General features: G+C 35.8%; 2 protein-coding genes across 3 annotated transcripts; one reads left to right on the top strand and one right to left on the bottom strand.

Moving 5' to 3' along the window:
* Positions 1 to 560: 560 nt before the first annotated feature.
* On the top strand, positions 561 to 7,020 carry LOC141605118 (putative recombination initiation defects 3). 2 transcript variants are annotated; one of them, XM_074423773.1, is made up of 12 exons: positions 561 to 731; positions 835 to 976; positions 2,360 to 2,513; positions 2,987 to 3,121; positions 3,240 to 3,292; positions 3,370 to 3,564; positions 3,809 to 3,874; positions 3,970 to 4,013; positions 4,747 to 4,897; positions 5,054 to 5,135; positions 5,624 to 5,720; positions 6,715 to 7,020. In XM_074423773.1, the coding sequence occupies exons 1-11, from the start codon at positions 667 to 669 to the stop codon at positions 5,701 to 5,703; spliced, it is 1,167 nt and encodes a 388-aa protein (XP_074279874.1). In that variant the 5' UTR covers positions 561 to 666; the 3' UTR covers positions 5,704 to 5,720; positions 6,715 to 7,020. The 2 variants fall into 2 exon arrangements, with proteins under 2 accessions (XP_074279874.1, XP_074279872.1); XM_074423771.1 differs by lacking the exon at positions 6,715 to 7,020 and having other exon boundaries at positions 5,624 to 5,914.
* On the bottom strand, positions 6,219 to 13,348 carry LOC141607103 (transcription factor EGL1-like). The gene is made up of 7 exons (XM_074426461.1): positions 13,210 to 13,348; positions 12,242 to 12,350; positions 8,633 to 8,890; positions 8,281 to 8,377; positions 7,890 to 7,946; positions 6,743 to 7,501; positions 6,219 to 6,366 (listed from the first exon to the last, which is right to left on the bottom strand). The coding sequence occupies exons 1-7, from the start codon at positions 13,346 to 13,348 to the stop codon at positions 6,295 to 6,297; spliced, it is 1,491 nt and encodes a 496-aa protein (XP_074282562.1). The 3' UTR covers positions 6,219 to 6,294.
* Positions 13,349 to 23,121: the final 9,773 nt, after the last annotated feature.

Here is a 23,121-nt window from a genome sequence, read left to right on the forward strand (position 1 = left end):
CAAATAGCAATCTTTACAATATGGCGGGGCATTGCATCGGCCAGGAACACCTCACTCCTATCCATAGGGCACTCGTGAGCTAAAGCATGAGCAACGCTATTAAACTTTCTCGAAACAAAAGACCAACTAACCGAACTAAACTGTAAAGCAAGAAAGAAATCGTATCTATGACCGAATAAAACTCATTATAACCCTGCTTCTTGTGTGAATTATTCATTAAACAGTTTCACGGTTTTAACTTCCATCCTTTTGCTATTAAATTAGTTACATTTTGGGCAGTCCATAAGTATATGGAAATGTCATACGCGGGATTAACTATTTTTCAAAATAAAAGCAATTCGTTAAAGGAAAGAAAAGGGATTCGTAAAAGGAAGAACAATATTAGACCGATAATTAAAAATAATTTATTTGTCCCAACCCTAACTACAACCGATTTAATCCGGACCCGATTTACGGTTCGATGATAACGTTACACGACCCTACTAAAGAGATGTCTTGACTGAGTTGACTCGAGTCTGACCGATTATAAGTTTATAACCACCATTCCCGCCCTTCTCCTCGTCACTCCTCAAAATTTATACTCAACGCACTAAACTTCACCCACAAAATCAACAATCCCTAAAATTTCGAATTTTCGATCAAAACCTCGTTAAAGCTGTTGAAGAAATGAAGTTAAAGATGAACAAAGCTTGCGATCTCAATTCTATTTCCGTTCTTCCTCCTCACACCAGGTTTAATTTCTTCCTAATTTAGCCTAATTCTCGTGATTTTTTTAGTTTAATTGTTATTTTATACTATAATTATAATTGTAATTATCTGGCGTTTAATTTGAAGGCGATCGAGTATGACAATGGCGCAACAATCGCGATCGCAAGCGTCACAGCAGTCGTTTTCTCAAGGAGTCTCGTCGCAGCAAAATGCGATGTTCTCGCAGTTATCGCAGAACGCATTAGATGAAATGCTCACTGATAATCAAGTATTTTACATCTCTACTCTGAAATTCAGCTCATTCTTTATTTCTTCCGCTTTTATACTTCAAGTTTGATGCGAAATTAACTAGGTTAAGCTAGAATTTGTCAAATTAATGCGCTCCGTAACAATTTGGCGTGTTTTTGCCTCTTGAAACGTTTATTATGAAGTGTACTCGCTCTTTTCAAGTTATTTCCGTAATCTGTGAGCATAATTTTGAACAAACGTATGGAAATGATTTGAAAAGAGGCGGTACTTGTAAGTGGAAGGATGTGGATCACTTAGGTGATTTAGCAAGTTTTTCGTCATGATAAGTTAAGGTGTTTGTTTGTTTGTTTGTTTGTTTAATCGGAGTACTTGAAAGTGGAACGATGTAAGCATATTTAGGTGAAGACATGAATTGCTGGATTTTGTGACTTTGATGCGATATTTGTGCTCAAATTTGATTCTGAATATAGTAGTTTGGATGTATAATCGAGTGGTCACTTAGGTACAGTGAATTTTAAGAATTTCCGTGTGGTACAGTTGCACAAGTTACTATGTTAGTCGAATCAACCAGGTTGAACTTATATTCAAGTGCTCAAACGTAAGTTATGTTTCGTTGTAAGCTAGTAATTGTTCAAGTTTATTGCTGCCTAGTGAAAATTGATTTTATGTAGCCTGTTAGGGACTTAGGGTTCTATGTGCTGATTCGTCGATTTTCTTACTATGGATACACTGAACTGAAATGAAGAAAGTAATATCGTAAAGTTATTGTCATTACTCTTTCTTTTCTGTTTAACAAGTCATGTGTTTCTAGGTTTCCTTTGACAATCATCGAAATTTATATTCAATAAATCGAGGAATAGACTTATCGAGCATGACTTATTCAGGTTATCAGGCTTATCCTTTTATAAGATTGAAGACGATATTCCTCTTCTGCCCTGGGCTAAAAAGCTACTCCCTCTGTCCCGGTCATTTGTTGTCCTTTTCCATTTTGGGGTGTCTTAGTCAATTGTTGTCCTTTCTATTTTAAGATTGAACTTGACGAGCAATTTGATCATTCACACCCAATTTGTTCCACTTGTCATTTAGTCATTGGTCCCTTCCTCTTTCCTTGGTCTTTGTGCCAAAATGAAAGGACAACAATTGACTGGGACGAAGGGAGTATATCGTTGTACTTTTTTGGATGAGAAGTTTACCTTAAAATGGATGTTGGAGTGTGGTCCATTGCAATCCCAAATTCGTGATACATCTGTGCTTAATAAGGCCTGAATCCTCATCATCCAAAAACACTAGACTTTTAGGCCTGAATATGTTTCTGTTTCAGTCTGTTGTGATTTGCGCTCAATTGATTGTTGTGTCATCAGATTTTGGCATGTGAACTGCATTTATTGTTGCCACTTTGCAGAGATTTGGCTCACAGGACAAAGATAACTCGGTGAAAAGAGTTTCCTGCCTTGCTCCCGCCTCCTACCCTCGTGAAGAAAGCCAGTTGCCGATGTCCATGTCTTCTGCTAATTTAACACGCAGATGGAGCTCCACTTCTCTACCAGATCAGAAATGTATGTACGAGTCCTATCTATCAGGAGTAGACCTGGCATCATTGTCTCAGTTACTTTCTTAACGTTACTAGTATACACAATCCTCTAGTACTGTGAATCACATAGCAGTGGTGTAATGTTTCAAGTTTTAACGTGAGTAATTGTTTTTGATCAATTACTCTCTTTGCTTATTTGGTACTCCTATCTTACAAATTCCTTTTCCGAATGTTTTTTTTTTTAAGTATCTGCTGGTCGTCTTGTTGGGAACTAATTTTAATGTGAATCATGAAGCTACCTCCATACATAACTGGAGTCTAGGATATGGAGAGAGAGAAAAGTAAAAGGGGCACTGTTGTATCATGGCCTTTGTCATCATGTTCCTTTAAATTTTGCCACTTTCTGAAGGAAAATATCGAAGATATGAAGTGACGAAATAGTTTGTCCTCTGCACACAAGCATTGATTTATGTAATGACTTGTGTAATGTTCCTGCAGGCCAGCTAAGTGGTGAACTTGAACATAAAGTGGCTACAATGGAAACATTGCTTAGCAGATTAGGCATGATCTTGGACTCTGTTCAGGCTGATGTCATGCAAGTAAACAAAGGAACAAAAGAGCTATCACTTTCAGGTGAGATTAAGATTTACACTTTTACAGTGTATAAGGAAAAACTTGAACCGCCAGTTTTTTTTAAAAAAAAAATTAACATCTAGCTTATCGACTGATACTTAAATTTAATCTTGTTTAGTGGAAGGCATACGTCAGAAGTCAATTGCTCATGATGATTCCCTTCATATTTTGGTACAGTCCATAGCTTATGTTTGAAGTACTTACATCTATGCAAATTTCTTTTAATAAGTTTTAATTTTTTTTACCAGAATCGGGGCCAGGAAGAGATCAGAACTAGCCTGGATGCAGGTTTGAGATCAATTAACAATCAATTAAGCCGCATTACACCACAGGAAAAGATGCAAGAGATGATGTCTAAAGTTATGACTTTGTTGGAGCAAATGGAGGCTAATGTTCGAGAACAGACTGAAGACCTTTCAAAATGCTTCTCTGAAGACCTGCAGGCATGTCACATTGTCACGTACCATTGTGACTATCACATGCCACCTTCTTCTCAAAATTTGAGATAGTTTTCTAAAATGAGCTTGAAATATTACACCTGACTAGCTGAGAGTTAGAAATTGCCTTTTTTTATTGTACGATTCCTATTCTTGTCAGTGTTATATGTGTGATAAATATTGTGCAAAATCTGCTGTTACTGTCCAATTCAAGCGAGAAATGTGCTATTTCTAACTCTTTTGTGAACAGACAATCATCTGCAGCCTGAAGTCCTTAAATCAAAAGCATCTTCCCCTTGCTATTCTCCCTCCTAAGGTTGTCTTTAAGGCTGTCTTTCACATTATTCTTACGTGGCCAGTATAACACAGCGGACTTCTTTATAATTCCATGTTAAGCAACCGACTTTTCAGGTTACTGGCGGTGATTGTTCGTCGCAGAGGCCACTTTTCAGAAGGTATGAGGTATCCAAATAAACACAAGTTCTTCACATTTTTGAACCAAGAACACGTTTGTGTTGCCATAGTTTACATATTACAGTCAAAGGCAGCACGGAACTTTAAATACCGTATTTCTGGATGTTTTCTTTCAAAAGTTTGTATCTGCCATCTGCCATCTGTGGAAGTGTGGAGTGACTAAATAGTCTTTCGGGTATTTATCCACCCAAGCTATGCTGACTTTTATGTCCAGCAGATGTTATTCTTATTATTTCTCATTTGCGAAGAACTCAAATCGATACCCTTACTGGTCATTGGGGAAAAAAACCGGTAGACAAAGTTTTACACTTATTTTCATGAATAATTTTTTGCATGAAAGATAAGGTGAAGTTGTTGAGGAAGAAGTGAGTCTTCATTTACATTACTCCGTATTAAACCGGATTAGGCGGCTACCCTGCACTAATTTTTTCATCTTTTGTTAGGACTATTTTGGGATTAAGGCTCTGATGTTGTTGTTGTTGTTAGGACTTTCTTTGTATATTGACTTTATCGGGCTTTCCTTTCCTTCTTTTTATTTTGTTGTCATAATTCAACCTGTCATTGACGGTGTTGTTATTCGACTAATTTGGCAGCACATTCATATAAGACTAAACCATTATCAAATTTGGAAAACCGTTGTTTTTCTTAGTCACATTTAATCATTTCGTGTTTGTATCTAGCGTCTTATTACTGTTCTGTTTGCCATGATTACAGGGAATCTGAACCCCTAAAAATTTCCAAGCAAGGTCATCTTGCCCCAAAGATCGAACTAGGCTGGACAACTGTTAAAGCTGAGCAAGGAGCTTTATCAAATCAATATGGAAATTCCTGCAGGAATCTGTTACAAAGAAGGATCTCTCCACTGGTACATATCAGATATTACCAAACTCAACATATATATGTTAAATGAGTAACTTTACTTGGGAATTTTGGATTACAACATATTTCGACAGCTTACGAATGTAGCTGAATGTCTGAAATATACTTTAGAGCCTGATAGAGGAATGATGATCAATTGCAGGCTAGACAGCAGGGAATTGTCTTCAGTTTGGATGAAGAGTCAGATGAAGACTTCTCATGCTTTATCATCGAAAAAGAACTAGGTAAGTTTTTCAATTTAGTTGATGCATCCTCCCAGCTCACACCATTTGCAACTCCATTTTGCTTTTATTTGGCCACAAACTGTCAAACCCATAAATATGTTTACAGTGAAATTCTTAGTGACTACTGGCTGTCCCGGTCATTTGTTGTCTTTTTCCACTTTTGGGTATCTCAGTCATTTGTTGTCCTTTCTATTTTAAGAATGAACTTGATGAGTAATTTGATCATTCACACTCAATTTGTTCCACTTGTCATTTAGTAATTGACCCTCTCCTCTTTCCTTGGTCTTTGTGCCAAAACCAAAGGACAGCAAATGACCGGGACGGAGGGAGTAGTTTTTTTTTTTTTTTTTCAAACCTCAAAGTTGGGCAAAATGCAAAATAAAGTTGTGTTTACGATGTCTTGGAACCCATGTTCCTACACAAGGACCCTCCAGTAGCCAGACTTCGGCACAACTCAGTTAACTGTATCACGTTTCCTGGAAATGCAGACAATCACCGAGTGGATGAAGAGGCTGATCGGATTCTAAAAAGAGCAAGGAGAAAGAGAAAACAAAGTTGTAAAAGATGATCTTAACCTAACATAAGGTGAAGGCTGTTTTCTTTACTTGCAAAGTTGTAGTTTATCACACACAACTTTTTGGAAGAATCAAATGCATCTATATTTTTTTTCGTGGAAGTAGTGTTGGACCCGGAAAAAATTGTTTCTGGTGTTGCAGATAAAGATACTATCATACAAATATTGTAGTTTTGAAAGTTGTTATCATACAGAATTAATAAAGTACTCAAAATATTATTTCTGATGTTCGAGGAACCCTCCCTCTCAGTGCCTCGAGTCATTAGGATTTAGGCATGAAGCCGCCAAAGATTGAAAACACGTGAAGTGCGGCTCTCCATTTATCCCTATTCGCCTCTCTCTTCGCTACTAACTAGAAGAAACAGCAACATTTTACGATTAACTAAAGCTGGTATGTTAAGTATTTCAACAGGAATCTGCGTTTTAATCACATCCTATCTATAGAATGAGATCAATGGCAATGTACTGAGAAGTTCGTAACATATGTAAGTGAGATATTTGTACAAGACTAAGAACACGAGAAATTACTGTATGTAAATAATGCAATAATATAAATACAAATCAAAATAAAATCGAGTTTTCTTCTCAGTACATGCTGGTAATTCTTCTTAGAGCTTGTTTGATCATCCCTTCTGATGCAAATGCTGTTCCCCTGAACTGAAATTGTTTAAAAGTAGCTTCAGTGTCGTAAAACTAATCGAATAATATCCAATTTGCGCAGAAATATAAATTCCTCCATTTCTAAAGGCCTCGAAAATGTGATTTTTTTTTTCATCAAAATCATCCTCTCGATTTTTTGCAGTTGTATTGTTAAACTAGTTATGGCCTAAGGGCAATCTATTAACAGTCTTATCTGTATTTCAACATGGGTTTAAGGCTATTGGCTATAGACTGGAGCCTTTACGGCTCAAGGGCGGTTTAATGTTGACTAGTTTTGAACCCAGTTTATCATCACGGTTATTTAATGTCTTTTACTAGTTAAGGAAACTAACACTTTATCCAAAGTTTGATGTTTGTTGGGTTTAGGACAAACCTTGGCTTTAAGGGACAAGAAAAGAGCTCCACCATATGTCGACGACTGAACTGTGAGTGTATCAAGGTTGAGATTATGCAAGGTTTTCAGAATATCAAGCAACAAATACTCCCTCAACACACAACTCATTTCAACTTGAACCTCGTCATTCACAAAGCGGACTTCAATATCTAATAACTCCATGAGATCCGCTTCAATGGCCTTATCCAACCCATTTGCTGCACTTGAACTTTCCGAATCCATCCCAAAGTCTAGTCCATTCTGTCTCCCCTCAAGCTCCTCAAGCTCTCGTCTTTCCTCAGAAGCGTATAAGGGTACGTTGTCTATCCTATCCTGCTCGGTAGAATGCAACTCTTGTAGACCATAATGTTGTGGTTTCTTAAGATTATCATCATTTTCCTGAACCATTAGGCTTTCTGAGTACCTAAAAGCACCGCTAAACGGTACTCCAAATAGGTAACCGGAATTAAACCTGTTTTGGTCTCCAATTATCCGGTCCATACCCGTTTTATAATGAATATCCAAATTAAGGGTCTCGGAACTATCCATTGAACATATGTTCATATCTTCTTGGTTTACTGCATTTTCAATTTCCTTAGAAAACATATGATCTTCAGTAAAATCAATGTTTGGTATTATATCCACCAGATGGTTCCTGGAATGAACTGTACTGCTTGAATCTAGTTGGGAACAAACTGGTTTTATGACATCTCGTGGCGTCATTACTATATCTTCAATAAGCTTCAAGTCCTCGGAAATCTTGCAGTATCATATCAGAAAATGAAATTTAGTGCATTAAAAGGAAGTAGGAATTTATCTCCATATTTCCAATGGAGCCAAAGATTAATTACTCTTTGGTTCTGGATTATGATGGAATAAAGCAAAATGGCTCACTAAAGTGGCTGCGCTTCTTTCTCTTGTGAAGTAGTGGTCCTTCGATGCAGTTCTCGACGCAATTTTCATCTTGGGTCATTCGGAAACAGCCTCTTTGTGTTATTAACACAAGGGTAAGGCTGCGTACATCCGACCCCCCCTTACCCCGCAATTTGGGGGAGCCATTGAGGCACTGGGGTAATGTTGTTGTTGTTGTTGTTGTTGTAAAAGGAAGTAGGAATTTGTAGTTGCATTGTAGTGGTGTATTTCTTACCAGGTTTGTTGAACCTAGCTCAATCACACCTCCCATGTGTGGAAAACAAATTACAGTCTGCAAACCGGAATGGAACCGAGTCATAGACTGAGACTAGTAACACAGAACAGAATTTCAAGGAAGAAGACTTTAAGGGGTCGGTTGATATCGTACCTGTACAGATGCGCTCTGGGAAGATCCATATTATTGTGGAGCAATCATGTACAGTCGTCACCAAATAAAAACACACTTTGAGTTAGTCTTGTTTAAAACCGTCTTAAACTTATAAGATAGTCATTCTAGCTAGCATTAAATGAACCACATCGCATTAAAAGAGGCCGTTTTAAGCTTAAGAGTTAAGACGGTCTAAAATGAGAGTATGAATTTATGATGCATGGTGTAAATGTCTAACCTTTGCCAGTAAAGATCGTGTAAATACATCGGTATCAGTCGTCTGAGCATCACAAAGCCATATATGCTGTCCAGTTGAGTATGCCCTTCCTGGTAAACTGATAAATATTTGGAAGACTACTTATCATTACTATCATAATCTACCTACCATGATAAATCGGGTTAATAATGAAATCGGTTAAATACTAACACATTAGCTCAGAGTTTTAAAGGCTTTGGTATAGGATCAGATGTACGCAGCCTTATTCATGTGTCAAAAATCATGAAAAGGACATACAAAGCAAGTAATACCATCAAAAATTGTTGCGGCCATGCGCATACAAATGATTGAGACGTAGAGATTGATTAATTACCTTTGGCCATATTTGAATGTGAAGGACATACAAAGCAAGTAATACCATTCCAAATCAGAGAGGTCTTCCAAAGACAAAGTGGCAGAAGTTTTCTTTTTTCCTTGTTCACATAATTTACCTTCTAACATTGACTCATACAGTTTTCTCAACTGCTCACTTCTCTGTACTCCTAAATTATCGGTATGAACTTCAGACGACTTTGATGACGGCTTCCCTTTCGTGTCTTCGTTACAGTAGCCTTCACCCCATTCTATCACCCTGCAAACATTTTAAGTCTTAGATAAAAACAACCCGGAAAGAAAGAGGGTACTTTAGTCAACCACATGCGAGTGTATAAGGCAATATCATGAGATGACGTCACCAGATGGTACTAAGTCTCGGTAAACTAAAAAAAAGAGGATTAATTACCCTGGTTGTTTTAATGACAGTCTCCAAAATATTGCATAATTCCATGGAGTATTTCTGATAATATTAACTAACTGATTTCGTAGCTCCGGCGACATAATTACTCCTTCATCTTGAGAAATCATATCATCTATTAAGGATTTAAAACTTCAAAATGTACCGCATGTCTGATTGCCTTTAGGTGTAGGGAGGTCGTTATAGTTTATATACTAGCAATAAAATTGTCTGATATATATATACAATGTGAATGTTTATTTTCATACTTGATGTAGACAATGTAGTATTGTAATTTAATCCGACTCTTTATACAATGTGAATCTTCATTTGGACATGGCAAGTCAAAATGTGTGTTTTTTACTTTTTTTATAATAAAAACAAGTCCGAAGCTTCGACATGCAAGGACGTAACCACATCAAATACGAGAAGTTGCTAATAGCATGCACGTTCAAAAGGTTTCAAGAACATAGCTCTAGCAAATGAGGCATCCAATGTCAACATCCAATACGAAAATAATTCGTGATATTTATGAACTGAGTTTAACATTCGTAATCTCAAAATTATTTTGGGCCTCTTCTAGTCTCATGAAAAAAATATTCACCTTTACTCCTGAAAAGTTATGACCTAAATTATTTTTTTTTTGGGGGGAATAAATTAAATTTGTTTTGAATTTAAATGACTTTACTCTTCCTTTGTGAAGAAAATGAAATTTGTTTTAATTTTGACGTTATTTAAAATATTTAATGTTTTTTATTTAATTTTTAAAAATGTATTTGTTCTTTTCGGTTTTATTACACCTTTTTACCAACAATTTTCCTATATGTTAATACTTGGTTCACTTTTAAGGTTTTTCGGACCCTTAAATTTTACTTTGATTTTCAAATCGTTGTATCTTTATTCTCGATTTAAATTTTAAGTTTTATAAAAGAAATCCGGACTTCGATTTTAAAACCTCAAGTTTACCTTCTTTTGTATTATGTTTCACTCCCTTTTTGTTTTTCACTTTTGCTTTTCTATATTTTCGTATTTTGAGGTGTGCATTCACCCATGGACGGTTCTAAAAGGATGATTCATGTCAGTCGACCCCAAATCATTTTGAGATTAAGGTATGATGTTGTTTTGTTTCGACAACCTTATTCATTCGTAGCACTAAAAAAAATTATATTGCAATACAAAATTCAAAAGCTTGTATTTTGGTTTTTGCCTTTTTCTATTTAAATGTGAAATTGGCAGAAAAATCAATTAACGATGGCCAAAACATAGTTAAACAAATTGGGCAAAGGTTGACTTTACTTGCGTTAATACGAAGGTAGCGTATAACTTAGCTAGAAATAATCAGTTGACCAGATGATGTGACTAAAGGCAAAAATAACGTACTTGCTAAATTTTTAGACATTACTTTTTCATACTTGTCTTCCCTTCAAAAAAACAAGTAAATAAATTCTTTTTAATTTTCTTTCTCACAAAATTAATTAAATTCGTCAAATTACTTAATTAACAGCTAGTCTAGCTATAGACGAATATATTCATCCGTCTACAGCTAAAGACGGGTTATATAGCTTGAAAGTGGTGACATTTTTAGCCCCCACCACCCCCTTTTTGTTTGTTCTATTAAGAATGTGGTATTATATTTGACCCATCTTTAGTTATAGACGAATATATGCCGTCTATAATGAGATTTTGTGCTTAATTAATCATATTTAGGCTTGTCAATGATGTCATGATGATACCGAATCTCCTACTGACTTCAATGGCATAAGCAAGGGAATGACAGATCGATTTTATAAGGAAAGTCAACGTTGTATTGACCTCTGCCTAGTCATGGCAAAATATCAATTGGGTCGGGTTCGGGTGGGGACAGTTTGGGTCGGTCAGTTCGGGTTTCTTATATTTTCAGTTTAATTCTGGTCGTGTCGGGTTATTTTGGGTTTCGGTCTATTTCGATATGTTGGTTAGCAGTGGCGTATCTAGGATTTGAGTAAAGGGGGCACAATAAGAAAAAAAAAATTTGCAGACAACATTTATACATTAAAATTCAAATATCGTCTTTTTTTTTTAATTTTTTTTTTTGGTCACGTGAGGGCACGTGCCCTCACTCCCCCCCCCCCCCAAATCCGCCCCTGTTGGTTAGGTCATTTTCGGATTTTTTCGGGTCGGGTCAATGATTAAGAGATAAAAAGTCATTTCAAGTCTTTTTTGGTCAATTAGAGTTATGTTTTGTCGGGTCATTTTCGGGTTTAATAGTTTCGGGTCGGGTCAATTACGGGTTAAGAAAGCTCGGGTCATGTTCAGGTCGGGTCATATTCAGGTATTGTGGTTCTGGCCAATTTCGGGTCTCGAATTAGCCTTTTTGGGTCGGGTTGATTTTACCAGGCCCACTGTTGAAACGTGAATATTTGATACCAGAAATTCGACCGTCAAAGATTGGGCTAGCCTGGTGTAAAACTCGTCGACACTTATGGCATCAAAGGGATCGTCTGACGGTGGTCTAGGTGTTGCGGGTGGGACATGAGGGGGTGATTTGGCCGATAATGGAATGACCAATGGTCTGGGAGAGGAGACGCGGTAGTCTGATGGTCTGCGTCGTGCGGTGGTTATAGTCTGGTCTATGGTTGGTTGATGTCAGTAATTGAGAGATTTATTGGATTGAAATAAGATGGAAAATGAGGGCGTAGAAATGACAAGGGTGTAATAGTCATTCATGTACATGATTGAATAAATCATGTCCATGAAAAAGCATAAAAAGTACTTGCTAAAACCCCGCACAAGTTTACTATACTTCACACAATCACACACTCAGCCCTTAATATTGCATAACTACTATTCGTCTTCGAAAAGAATTTAAGAGTTCTCTCCCTTCTCTCTCAAAATCTAAACAATTCGTTAATAATTCGACAATTATGAACCGTAATTTACACATATAACAAGTAATCTCTTCGTTTTATCAACAATTACGTTTATGGGTGATGCTCATTCATGGACGGCTTTTACTCTTTCATGAACGAAAATGACTTTTTTAGCCCTCTCATTTTTACATCTCATTCACTCCGTCAACAATTCATTTTATCACAAGTCAATTTACTAAAAAATGAAAACACCAATTAGGGGCCCACCAACGCCGACCGTGACTCCCTCCACCACCGTCGGATGTGACCACTAGTCACCACCCTAGAAACCACTTAACACACCCTCATCATTGTCGCCCACCAGCCAATCCAATCACTGTTGTCACGTCGGTCGCCATACCACCCGCCATCGCTATCACCGTCGCACACTTCACTCGCCATTTCAACCTTCAAAACCCCTTCAATAATGGCTAAATCATTTGAAAAAAAAAAAGGCTTGGAAGCCATTAACAAACTCAAATCAACTTACCCACTTCAATTTTTCTATCAAAACGTCAATCGCTTTTGTAAAGACTCTGAATTTATATTTTCAATTGACGAATCATACACACCTAAATCAACATTCAATCACTGATAGTGCGAATTTTTGTTTGCTTACTCTTAAAAATCTTCAATTAATGACAAAATAATGCATTCAAATAAATTTTTGGATGAATGATGTAATTGATGACAAAAGAAATTGTTGAATTTGAGAGTTATGATTCATAATTGGAGAATTTGGAAGTTGATAAGGGTGTAGAGAGAGAAGAGAAGATTTTTATTGAGAATGCTAGTGTTAGGAAAAGATATGACAAAAAATCTATGAATGAGTAAAACTCGTCAATTAAAGAGCAATTACGTTTATTAATACCCATCTTTTAAATTAAACGATTTAATTAATTGTTTTTTTTTTTGAAAAAGGTTTTTTATACAATTAGGTATGGATTGATGTTGGATTACAAACTTAATTAATTCTCAATGATTAGAACATGATTAATTATGACTTTAACAAGTTTGAGTAAACAAATGACTCCGTAACAAGACATCATTAAGGGAAAACATATTTTTTTTTTTGAAAGTAACCCCAGTGGGGAAAACTATATTGATTCTAAATCCCGATCCGCCAAACAGACAACATCCAACGGAATCGTTTCTGACCACGCACGTCGGCCCCCTCGACCACGGGCCCAAGTGAGCAAGTTTATGAGCTACCATATTGTTTTTCCTACGCGTAAAAGAAAAGCACACACTATGAAAAGAATTACATAATAAGTAAATGTCATCATAAACCAAACAAAATCACTTCGTCCCTTGTTTTCCGCCGCAAAGCCTCAACCACCACCTTACGATCGCTTTCAACTTCAATGTTCAAATTTGCTCGTTCAAGTGCCTTTCGCATTCCATGCCATATGCCCATCGCTTCCGCCATAGCCACACTCAGCTCATCTCGTTGTTGCGTGACTGCACACCACCTTACTTTCCCATTGTCATCTCTACCAACACATCCCCATCCCACTCCAACACCGTCCAGTACCGCCGCATCCACATTTACTTTCACACTCCCCTGCTTCGGTTTAGTCCAGCGCCCTCTTCCCTCCTCTCCTCCTTCTTCCGCCTCCCCCGTCTACACACTCGGCAGAGACATTTGCATTTCCCGAGCAGCCTCCCTCACTCTTCGTACCACCCGAGCAAAGTGCCTCCCCCTTCCCCTTCGAACACCGCTTTGTTTCTATCCTCCTAGATTGCCCAAAGCTAACTCGTCGTCATAAACTCCGTACACTCCCTCATTCCCATCCCCCTTAACATCTCCTCTGCCCAATCCCGTATTGTCCCAAACCCGACACCCTCCATTCTCTCCACACCCAAGTCATCCCATATTTCCCCCACCCCACCACAATCTCGCATAGCATGGAGACAAGTCTCCACACCAAAACGACATCGTGGGCAAGTCTCATCCGTCAATTCCATTCGGGCCGCAATATTTCCTCTCGTGGCAATAGCATCATTACATAATTGCCAAAAGAAGACCTTTATTCGGGGCAAAACCGGAGTGCTCCAGATTTTGTTCCATACCCACCGTGCTCTGCTTGCCTCGGACTGTCCTTCCTCGACCTTGCCATCTCCAATTAGCCGTCTATAAGCCGACCTAACAGTGTAATGGCCATCTTTCTCTAGCTCCCAGCACCATTCATCATTAGGTTTCGATAAGGGAAAAAATATTTGATTATTCTGTAAAATTGCAAAACCATGATCATGTGACAATTACAAAACTAGTCATTCTTCCAAGCTAACATACCAAACCCTGAATCTTGAATAAGGGAGATAGTAGACTTCAGAAATGTTATCTTTGCCAGGGACATCCACGAATGACGGTCGCTAGCCGTCGACCTTCCGTCGCCGACGTCCCCTTCCCCTATCCGAGCTCTTCCCGTCGTCGGTCAGTTTCCAAGTTGGGTGTGGTGGTCCATTGGTTTGGATTTTTTTTTTATTTTTTCGCTTTTGATTTTATCTCTCTTTTAGTGGGTGTGAAAAATGGGAGGGGTAAACTTGAAATACGGCAAAAAAATGTGCGGGAACTAGCATATCCTAATAATTATAGAACATTGTAATTTCTTCTAGCATGATCAACCTCGTCAAATTAATATACGTAATTGATATTTGTTACACACAAATCCTACACAAAATTTTCGACTTTTATTGACTTTGCCTTACTCATTTCACACATACACAAAATTGAACCTAACTCGAAGCCCAGCCCGACCACCCCCTCCCATGTCCTAACTCATCGTGGTTAGGCGTCATCGACCGACAACGACCACCGCTCCACACCAGAAATACTCTTCGAACATCCCAATTCGAACATCCCAATTCGAACCAACTGGTAATTCGGTTCCGGATTTGCCTTCCTAAACGATGAATCATAACCCTAATTACGCCATCGAATGTGTGATTATTCCTCAAACTGCACGAATCAAGGTTTGTCGTATCTTCAGAAAAGTCAGAGCTAATCCGGTAGAAACTCAGGTTAGGTTGTTCACGGAGGAAGTTGTCGGCGAAGGAGCGATAATAGAATCGAATTATGAAAAATAATAGAAGAAAGATGATAAATTTGATACCCATATTAATTAAAATTTGAGGGAAGGTTACATTTTGCAATGTACTAGAATTATGTCGCAAATTTGATATGAATTCCAGGAATTAATTCGAGGAAAACTGGAAACAACTATAGGATTCTTGAAATAGAAGAGAATCGAATTGTTGTTATTATTCCTTAAAATCGAATGATTACACGATTTACAGAAATTACAGAAGGTTTAGAGAGAGAAAGCTAGAAAGAAATGTTTGTAGATGATGATGAATGAATGAATTCTAACAATCTCTAACAACCTATTTAAAGACTTGCTTAACTGTTTTTCCCGCCAAAATTCTCTAACTGAATCTGTTAGAGCTTGGGTTTTCCAGCTGGTTGCCAACTGTCACCAGCTCTTATTTATTCTAAATTCCCCTTTATTACAATTCTTCCCCCTTATCAGAAGCTTGTCCTCAAGCTTCAATGTTGAAATTTGGAAAGCGTGTTGCTATTTCATCATAAGGCTCCCAGGTTGCGTCCTCAGGGCCACTGTTTGACCACTGTATTAGAAGATGAACTGTAGCTCCATTACCTTGTTTTGCCAACTTCCTGCCAAGTACAGCTACTGGCTCAGCCATGAGTTGCTGCACGCTGTCAAGCTCAGGAATACTTACACTTTCTGGTGGAGGTCCTCCATGCCTCTTTAACCGAGATACATGAAACACAGGATGTATCCGTTGGGAAATGTGTCCTCAACAATAGTGCGATCACATGATTTAAATATCATTATTAAATCTCATTTTAAGAATACATGTGAGATGTAATATTTTACAGTCAACTGGTCCACACATATCGGCAATGATTGGCTGACTAGAGTTTGACATTACTGTCGTGCGACGGTAGTGATCAGTTGATCCCCTTAGGTCATACCTATAGGAAAATACTCTTAATTGATTATTTAATTGATCGTATACCGATACGAGTTAATTAAATTGCTTAAAATTGACGGATGATTTTGTGAGTATAATTTACGTATCTTATTGTAAATATGATTAAATGAGACACGGTCTAAGTAATCGAATTATTTTATTACTTAGATGAAATTATTGTTTACATAAACAATTGAAACGGAATGAATAAATTATTATAAATACAGAATGTTGTAGTTTATAATTTGGAAACATTTTTGGTACAAGTAATTACGAATTAGTAGTCGATTTTGTAAATGACGTATTTTATGAGTATGTTGATTTTTAATATGTTAAAAATACATTACATTGTGACATGTCATGTAACATGTTACATGTGACAAATTTGACAAATGACAAAATAAAATGGATTCTCCATTTTATGCTTAAAACCGAAAATGAGGAGGGAGTGTAAGATATGTATTGTGTTTTTATCTTGAGTGGAAAACACAATTATCATATCTAAGTTATAGCCATGCACACCTACCTTTTGAGAAGAGCAAAAATGAAAGGCATTGGGCATGCTACCCAAGGCCCTTTTTCGGCCATTCCATAAGAAAAGAGAAAAGAGCTTTTCTCTTACATATTATTATTCATTCCTTTCACAATGTAATTTTCTAGAGTAAGAAAATGCATAATCTCTACAATATGTGATTTTTCTAGAGAAATAAAATCTCATATACTCCCTCTTGACCGAATCATTCAAGAGCCAAAAATACAATTTATTTTGTGTCAATTTTATAGTAAAACTAATATTATTACTAGATCTAAATAATATTGGTTAATTATGAGTTTCCTTGGGTATATGCTTTTGGGAGGGATTCTATACTTGAATCTTGTTCATCCATAAGGAAAGCTCAAGAACAAGTGAGTAGGTGAACTCATTTGTGCCCATAAAACCGAAACATCCTATGTAAGATGATAATTTCTTCTCTATATTTTATATTGTTTGCATGCATAAGATCTCTTGTTAATTTTATGACAAATTAAATTAAAACATATATGAGTATGTTGTAAATACATAGATCTAATTTTTCTTCAATTGGTATCAGAGACATGGTTGTTTGCATGCAAATCGGTTAAAAGTTTTTCCGAGTTATAAAGATTAACATATAAAACTTGTAAAATTTGTGTTATTATGATATATCAGGAAATTAATTCATGCATGTTAAAATTTCTGGTCCTAAAATGTTTTAGGATATTTTGGTTAAATTTACGGATTTTTATTGTTCATATTATACAATAATGGCATTTAAATGTGATTTTATGAGTAAAAATGTCATTTTCGGTCTAAAATTAGCTATACTTCGAATTTTCCAGTGATTTTTGGATATGTTGTCACATATATTATTTTGAGATAACCTGTAAATTTTCATAATTTTTGGAATTGTTATGCTCGAAAAATGGATTTTTCATTATTAAATTCGGATTTAGGTGAAAAATAGGTTAATATGAGATAAATTTCGAATCTGGTCATAGAAATTTAGTATGTTGTTACATGAAATTTTACAAGATGTGTGTAAAATAATGGGCTATAGTGAAGTCTTTTTGCATGATTTATGGATTTTTGAAGAAAAATAGCATAAATAGTGAAATTAGTAGTGAAAAAAATTAATAAAACATAATCTATGACTAAGGAAAAACGTCAAATGTTGCATTTTATTATCTTTTTTAGATCTAAAATTAAAAAGTTGATGAATAAATTTTTTCTCATGTTTTTATGATTATTTTATTAAAAACCGATAAACCGCAACATTGTTTTTCGTGAAAAATTTCGAAATTTTTGACCTAAGTTTTTTGAACATTATGAGTGTCATGGTATTTTTCCAGAATGTTCATGAGTTTAAATTTCAAATTTTGAATTCATTTGAAATTTTGTGATTTATTTGAAGTTTATAGCTTATTTTTGTAATTTTTAGCCCATTAATGAACAATTTTATAAATATGAGTTAATTATGGTCAAATTATTAGTGAAGACTAAATTTTGAGTCCTAAGAGGTTAGGGTAATTAACTTATGCATAAATATGAATTTATGTAATTTTTGTGATTGTAAAATGTTGAAATCACGCAAATCCGTAAAAACCGAGTAATATACGATATTGGCTAATTAATGGCGATTTAGCATAAAATTGGGCATGTTCATACATATTATAATGCTGCATTTTCTTTATGATTGTCATAATTTTAATTTATGTAATTTTTGAATTATGTATTTTTTACTTAGTATGGCCTTAGATTTTAATTGGTATTTCCCGAAATGTATGGGAATATCGATTCGGTTGTAATTTTATTGTGATCTCGTATCACCGTTTTGTAATTTAATAGATTTATTTTATTTTAGTTACAAATGTATAATAGAAAATTATGTAATTTATTATGTAATTTTATTCATTCCGGAGTTCCCAAAGACGGATTTCTTCAAGAATGGCGATACATAAAGACGGTGTTACCTCGAGATGCGTGTCACAACCGAAGTTCAAGGGACCAATGGAGTTGGTTTCCGAATATGTAATAGTTAAATAGTTTTTCTATTTTAGGAAAGGCCATACTAGGATTTATTTATTTTTATGCTTGCATTTTATTTTATGTCGCATGCATCGCTAAATCGCCATAACTAAAACATGCATCTTCTTTTATCGAGTTAATCGACCGTGTCAATTAAAATTATCGTATTTCACCGCTTTAGTTCACTTAAAACGTGATAGATAATAAATTGACATGACCTCTCGCTAAAACAATCAATTGAGACATAGCCTTATCAAATAGTAGAAACCATGAAAACCTATTTCACGAGGGAGTGCACTCGGCTACCCCGGGGTACAAACCTTGTTACGTAGGGGAAGTGGGTGATAAATGTCTATCCACCGAATTTATGTTGATAAGGGTTTCATCGGCTACCCCGTGCCCAAGTTAATGTGGGTTTGGATAATGGACACATTTATTTGAAATTTGGATTGAACTCAACAAAAGTTATTGATAAGGGTTTCATCGGCTACCCCGTGCCCTTGTTGATGTGTTTTGGGCTATATATAAACATTAGTGTAATTTTATCGACCGAGAGTTCTAAAAGTAGAATCGATTAAAGAGTTAATCCACCGAGTTATATTGATAAGGGTTTCATCGGCTACCCCGTGCCCAAGTTAATATGAATTTGGATCTCGGAATCATTTATCATAGTTGGGCAGAGGTCACTATGTAAATGCTTTACTTGTTATTTACAAGTATTAATAAAACGATAAATGTTAAGTTTTCCACTATTCCGTTATTATATTGTTCTATTTCTTTACCACAATTCATATACGATATCATTTCGATTTTTCCAAAATCTCCATTAAAACATCGTAACTACAGACAAATATGAATTTGCTTCTAAAACCTCAAATGAACCATTGCTAAGGATCTCTTGTAAAGAGTATAGATTAAAGTTATTCATTATCAAACAGGTTTTTGATTCTTGAATAACACTTCTACTTACAATGGATTATGTTTCATATACTTAATTGAATTAAGTACCTTGAAGCGATAAATTGTTTTGGTAATTAGTTTTGTCAGAATTCGTAATTGACCAAAATAACGCAACCACTTCAATGAAAGTTTTAAGACTAAAACGATTGAATTGAAGACTAATCTTTATAAGATTCACCTTTGCTTCTCTAAGTAGAGACTCATTGAAATGAGTGGGAGCATTCTCTTAAACCTTTAAGATGAGGACGAGGTTAAAGAAGTAAAATTAGAATGGAATTGATACAAGGTTATGTTAAAGGTAAAGTTGTTGAGAATGATGATACTAAACCTATCAATCCCGACCGATAAAGTTTCCATTGTCTTAAATGTTAGACACGAGAAAGGAAACTACCCCAAATTATTGAAGAATCAACAAATTAGTTGTGGGACATCTAATGGGACCTTCTTCGTTAAATGTTTATATTGATTAAACATAAATTTTGCTAGTATTACTTCGTCAATATTAGAAACCAGTGGAGGTTTTCATCATTGTATTCGACACATAAGATGATTAGAATATGACGACTAGCAACAATAATGTCGAGAGATAGAGTAATTGTGTACTCAATCTAGTTTTTGGATTTAAAGTTGTACTTAATTATGACTATTAAGTGCATTAACTCTAAATAAGAATATAAACTTGTTAAGATACAAAAGAGGTTTTCAGTTATGTGACCCTATACACCATGATTTGATGTATGGCTAGCCCATCATCAAGGTGATTATATTCTAAACCAAACTAGAATGATATATCATGAAGATGATGTAAGACTCAAATTGGTAACCCAAGACTAAACCTTAAATTTTGGAATGATGAACACAAAGAGTTATCGAGTACTCTTGAAACCATTAGATTGTTAATGGTATATGCGTATCTTGTATTCAAAGCAAGATGTCTCGTGCCTTATGGTTAAAAAGGAGATCGAGGTTGTAAATCATCGATCCAAAATAGGTTGATCATTTTCTTTTACCAACGATTTAAGTTGACGCTAATATGTTCACTTAATAAGGTAAATAGAGAAATCTTTGAAGAATTTCAAAGAGTTCAAGGAATTACGATTTAGTCGTGATGGGATTATCAAAGTGAAGACTTTGATATAAGCCAAATGAATTGTGATATAGTAATCACAAATTAATCTCTCTTAGCACGCATTATGGAATAATGTGTGGTTGGATAAGAATTCAAACGCTATTCGATATGGTTTGGACTTCAATCAAGTTACTTTGAGTTACTTGATCCTTTTGGGGAATTTATCATTTTATCTAAATTATTTTCCACTAAATCATATGAGATATGAAATGGTAATGTACCATGTTTGTAAGTTTTCACAAGAAACAAATGCTCATTTTTCCCCTGCAATTATCACGAGCACGACGGGTTTGCGGCTCATGAAGCTGTCTTTCTAAAATACAAGTTTATTTCTAGAAGACAGAGTGGGAGAAATTATTCAAGAGCCACAGAGAATGTTATGTCGCAAGAAACTGGTCTTTCTTGGCTACATGAGACGTTTTGTGTAAGACATTGTTTCTTCAAAACCTAGGAGGTTAAATTCGTCACTTGTTAAAAATGATGAATTCATGCTACTTTTAAGAAAGTAAAGAGCTTGTAACTTACAAAAGAAATTGTTTGATTCAAGTTGATTACTTCTAGAAAGTAATGAACATATGACTTACATAAGAGTGTTTAAGTCACAACTCAATACAAGGCTTAGAGCCATGAAAATCCGAAACAAAAGGGCTTGATTAGTGACAAAGGGTTTTGCACTAATAAAGAGATATTTCAAAGCAAGATTGGTTGCAAAGGGTTTTGCACTAATTGAAATGATTAAGTCTATTTGGATCTTCTTAGGGATTGTGTTTCATTATGAGGATATGCATACAGCAAGTGAATCTAAGACCCACTTCTTCAATAGAAGGAATGTATTCAATACATGTCATGAGTTTTATAGACTCTTGCAATCCTAAGATAATGTGAAACTTAAGAGAGGATCTTAAGTAGGACATCAATGAGTTGGAATCAACATTTTTGATCATGTGATAAAACATTTCTCGATAAGTCGAGAAGTTGTGTTTATACATGGAGTTTAGTGGGAGTTACGGAATTTTTAATTAGTCCGATATGTGGATGACATATTGATCATTGAGAATGATTTAAGACTTTTGGAGTATTATAATACATCTTGAATATCCGGATTTATGAAGATAAATCCACATGATATTAGCGTCAGTAAGAAGTCTTATGTTGATAAGATTCATGACTAGTTCAATTAAATTGAACATATTTGATTGATTCCATTTGCTTCATTCTGGGATCAATTAAATGAGTAATGATGTATAACACTTCATATACTTTGAGTATGATGAATTGTTTTCAAAATCGAATTTAAGTAATCTTTACCAAGTAAGCCATAAAGATAACCCTTAAGTGCTTGCAGAAGCATTAAGGAAGTAAAGCAAAGTGTTTATGATGTAATTTTGTGTAAGGGTGTTACACAAGTGACAATTGACAACTGAGATTGCGCATGGTTTTCGACAAAACCATAATCAAAACACATTAGGATGGTTAAGATACCATTGTGGCAATGTTAATTGAGAAGTAGATTTTCAAGAATCGTTCTAGGCAATAAAGAACAATGAGAAATGTTTACAACGGAAATTGAGTACACTTGCAATCATGAATGAGATGTGCAAGAAGGATGAGTCCCGCACACTGTGAAAACAGTGGGAGCTATTCTTAGGCTAGAGGGCCTATGTCTTGATTGGATCTCGACACGTACTCAGAAAGTTTTGTAATGCAAATGTATACATTACAAAGGAAAACGAGTATGTAGTAAGGTTGAGTAAGGTACAAGAAATTGATAAAACCTACTAACCAAAGCCTTCTCAAAGGCTAAACATGATGAGTCATGTCATTTCAATTGAATTGAAATGAACAACTACGTACAAGATCAAATTAGATTATAGAACATGAAATAGTAATCAGGCATTGACTATTCATATGTGATAATCGCATTTGTCGTTCGAGTTTTACTTTAAAACTCTTTTGTTATACTTTGTTACATCCAAACGGGTTTTAGAGACAACGTTGAACCCCGTTAAAGTGAACCCGGATTAACATAGTATTAACCCATAGTCGCTTGTATGAGGTGACGTCTCGAAGTGACTAGAGTGTGATGTGATTGATGGCAAGTTCAAGTGCCATAGAGTCATGTGGGATGAATAGTCGATCACATAGGCAAACTGTTAGGAACACCTTGTCGGGCCTTATGACCGCTTATAGAGTTCTGGCAATTTATATAGCCTGGTCGTGGCGAGAGCTGCTATAGTATTCTAATGAGTCGATTCTTTTGACTAAAGACTGTTCGCCTAAGATGGCACGATTTGATTAACTTTGATTTGTGTTACTACGACCTTCGTAAATGGGGTCAAATGGGCATATTTTGGGTTATGATGGCTGTGGCTAGTCGAAGGGAATGAGTGCGATAGGAATTGTCCATCCCCTTGTCAGGGTTAAAACAATATCTCAGGGCCACTCGAGGAGTAATGAACTGGAAATGCGTGGCCACGCTCGGAAAGTATCTATGATAGATAAATCCGGTCAATCAGTTATTCTCCAGATCGAGGAAACCACTCTCGATATGATCACTTGCAAGTACGAC

This window comes from Silene latifolia, chromosome 10, assembly GCF_048544455.1.
Source record: "Silene latifolia isolate original U9 population chromosome 10, ASM4854445v1, whole genome shotgun sequence".
In the NCBI taxonomy this organism is placed as follows: domain Eukaryota; kingdom Viridiplantae; phylum Streptophyta; class Magnoliopsida; order Caryophyllales; family Caryophyllaceae; genus Silene; species Silene latifolia.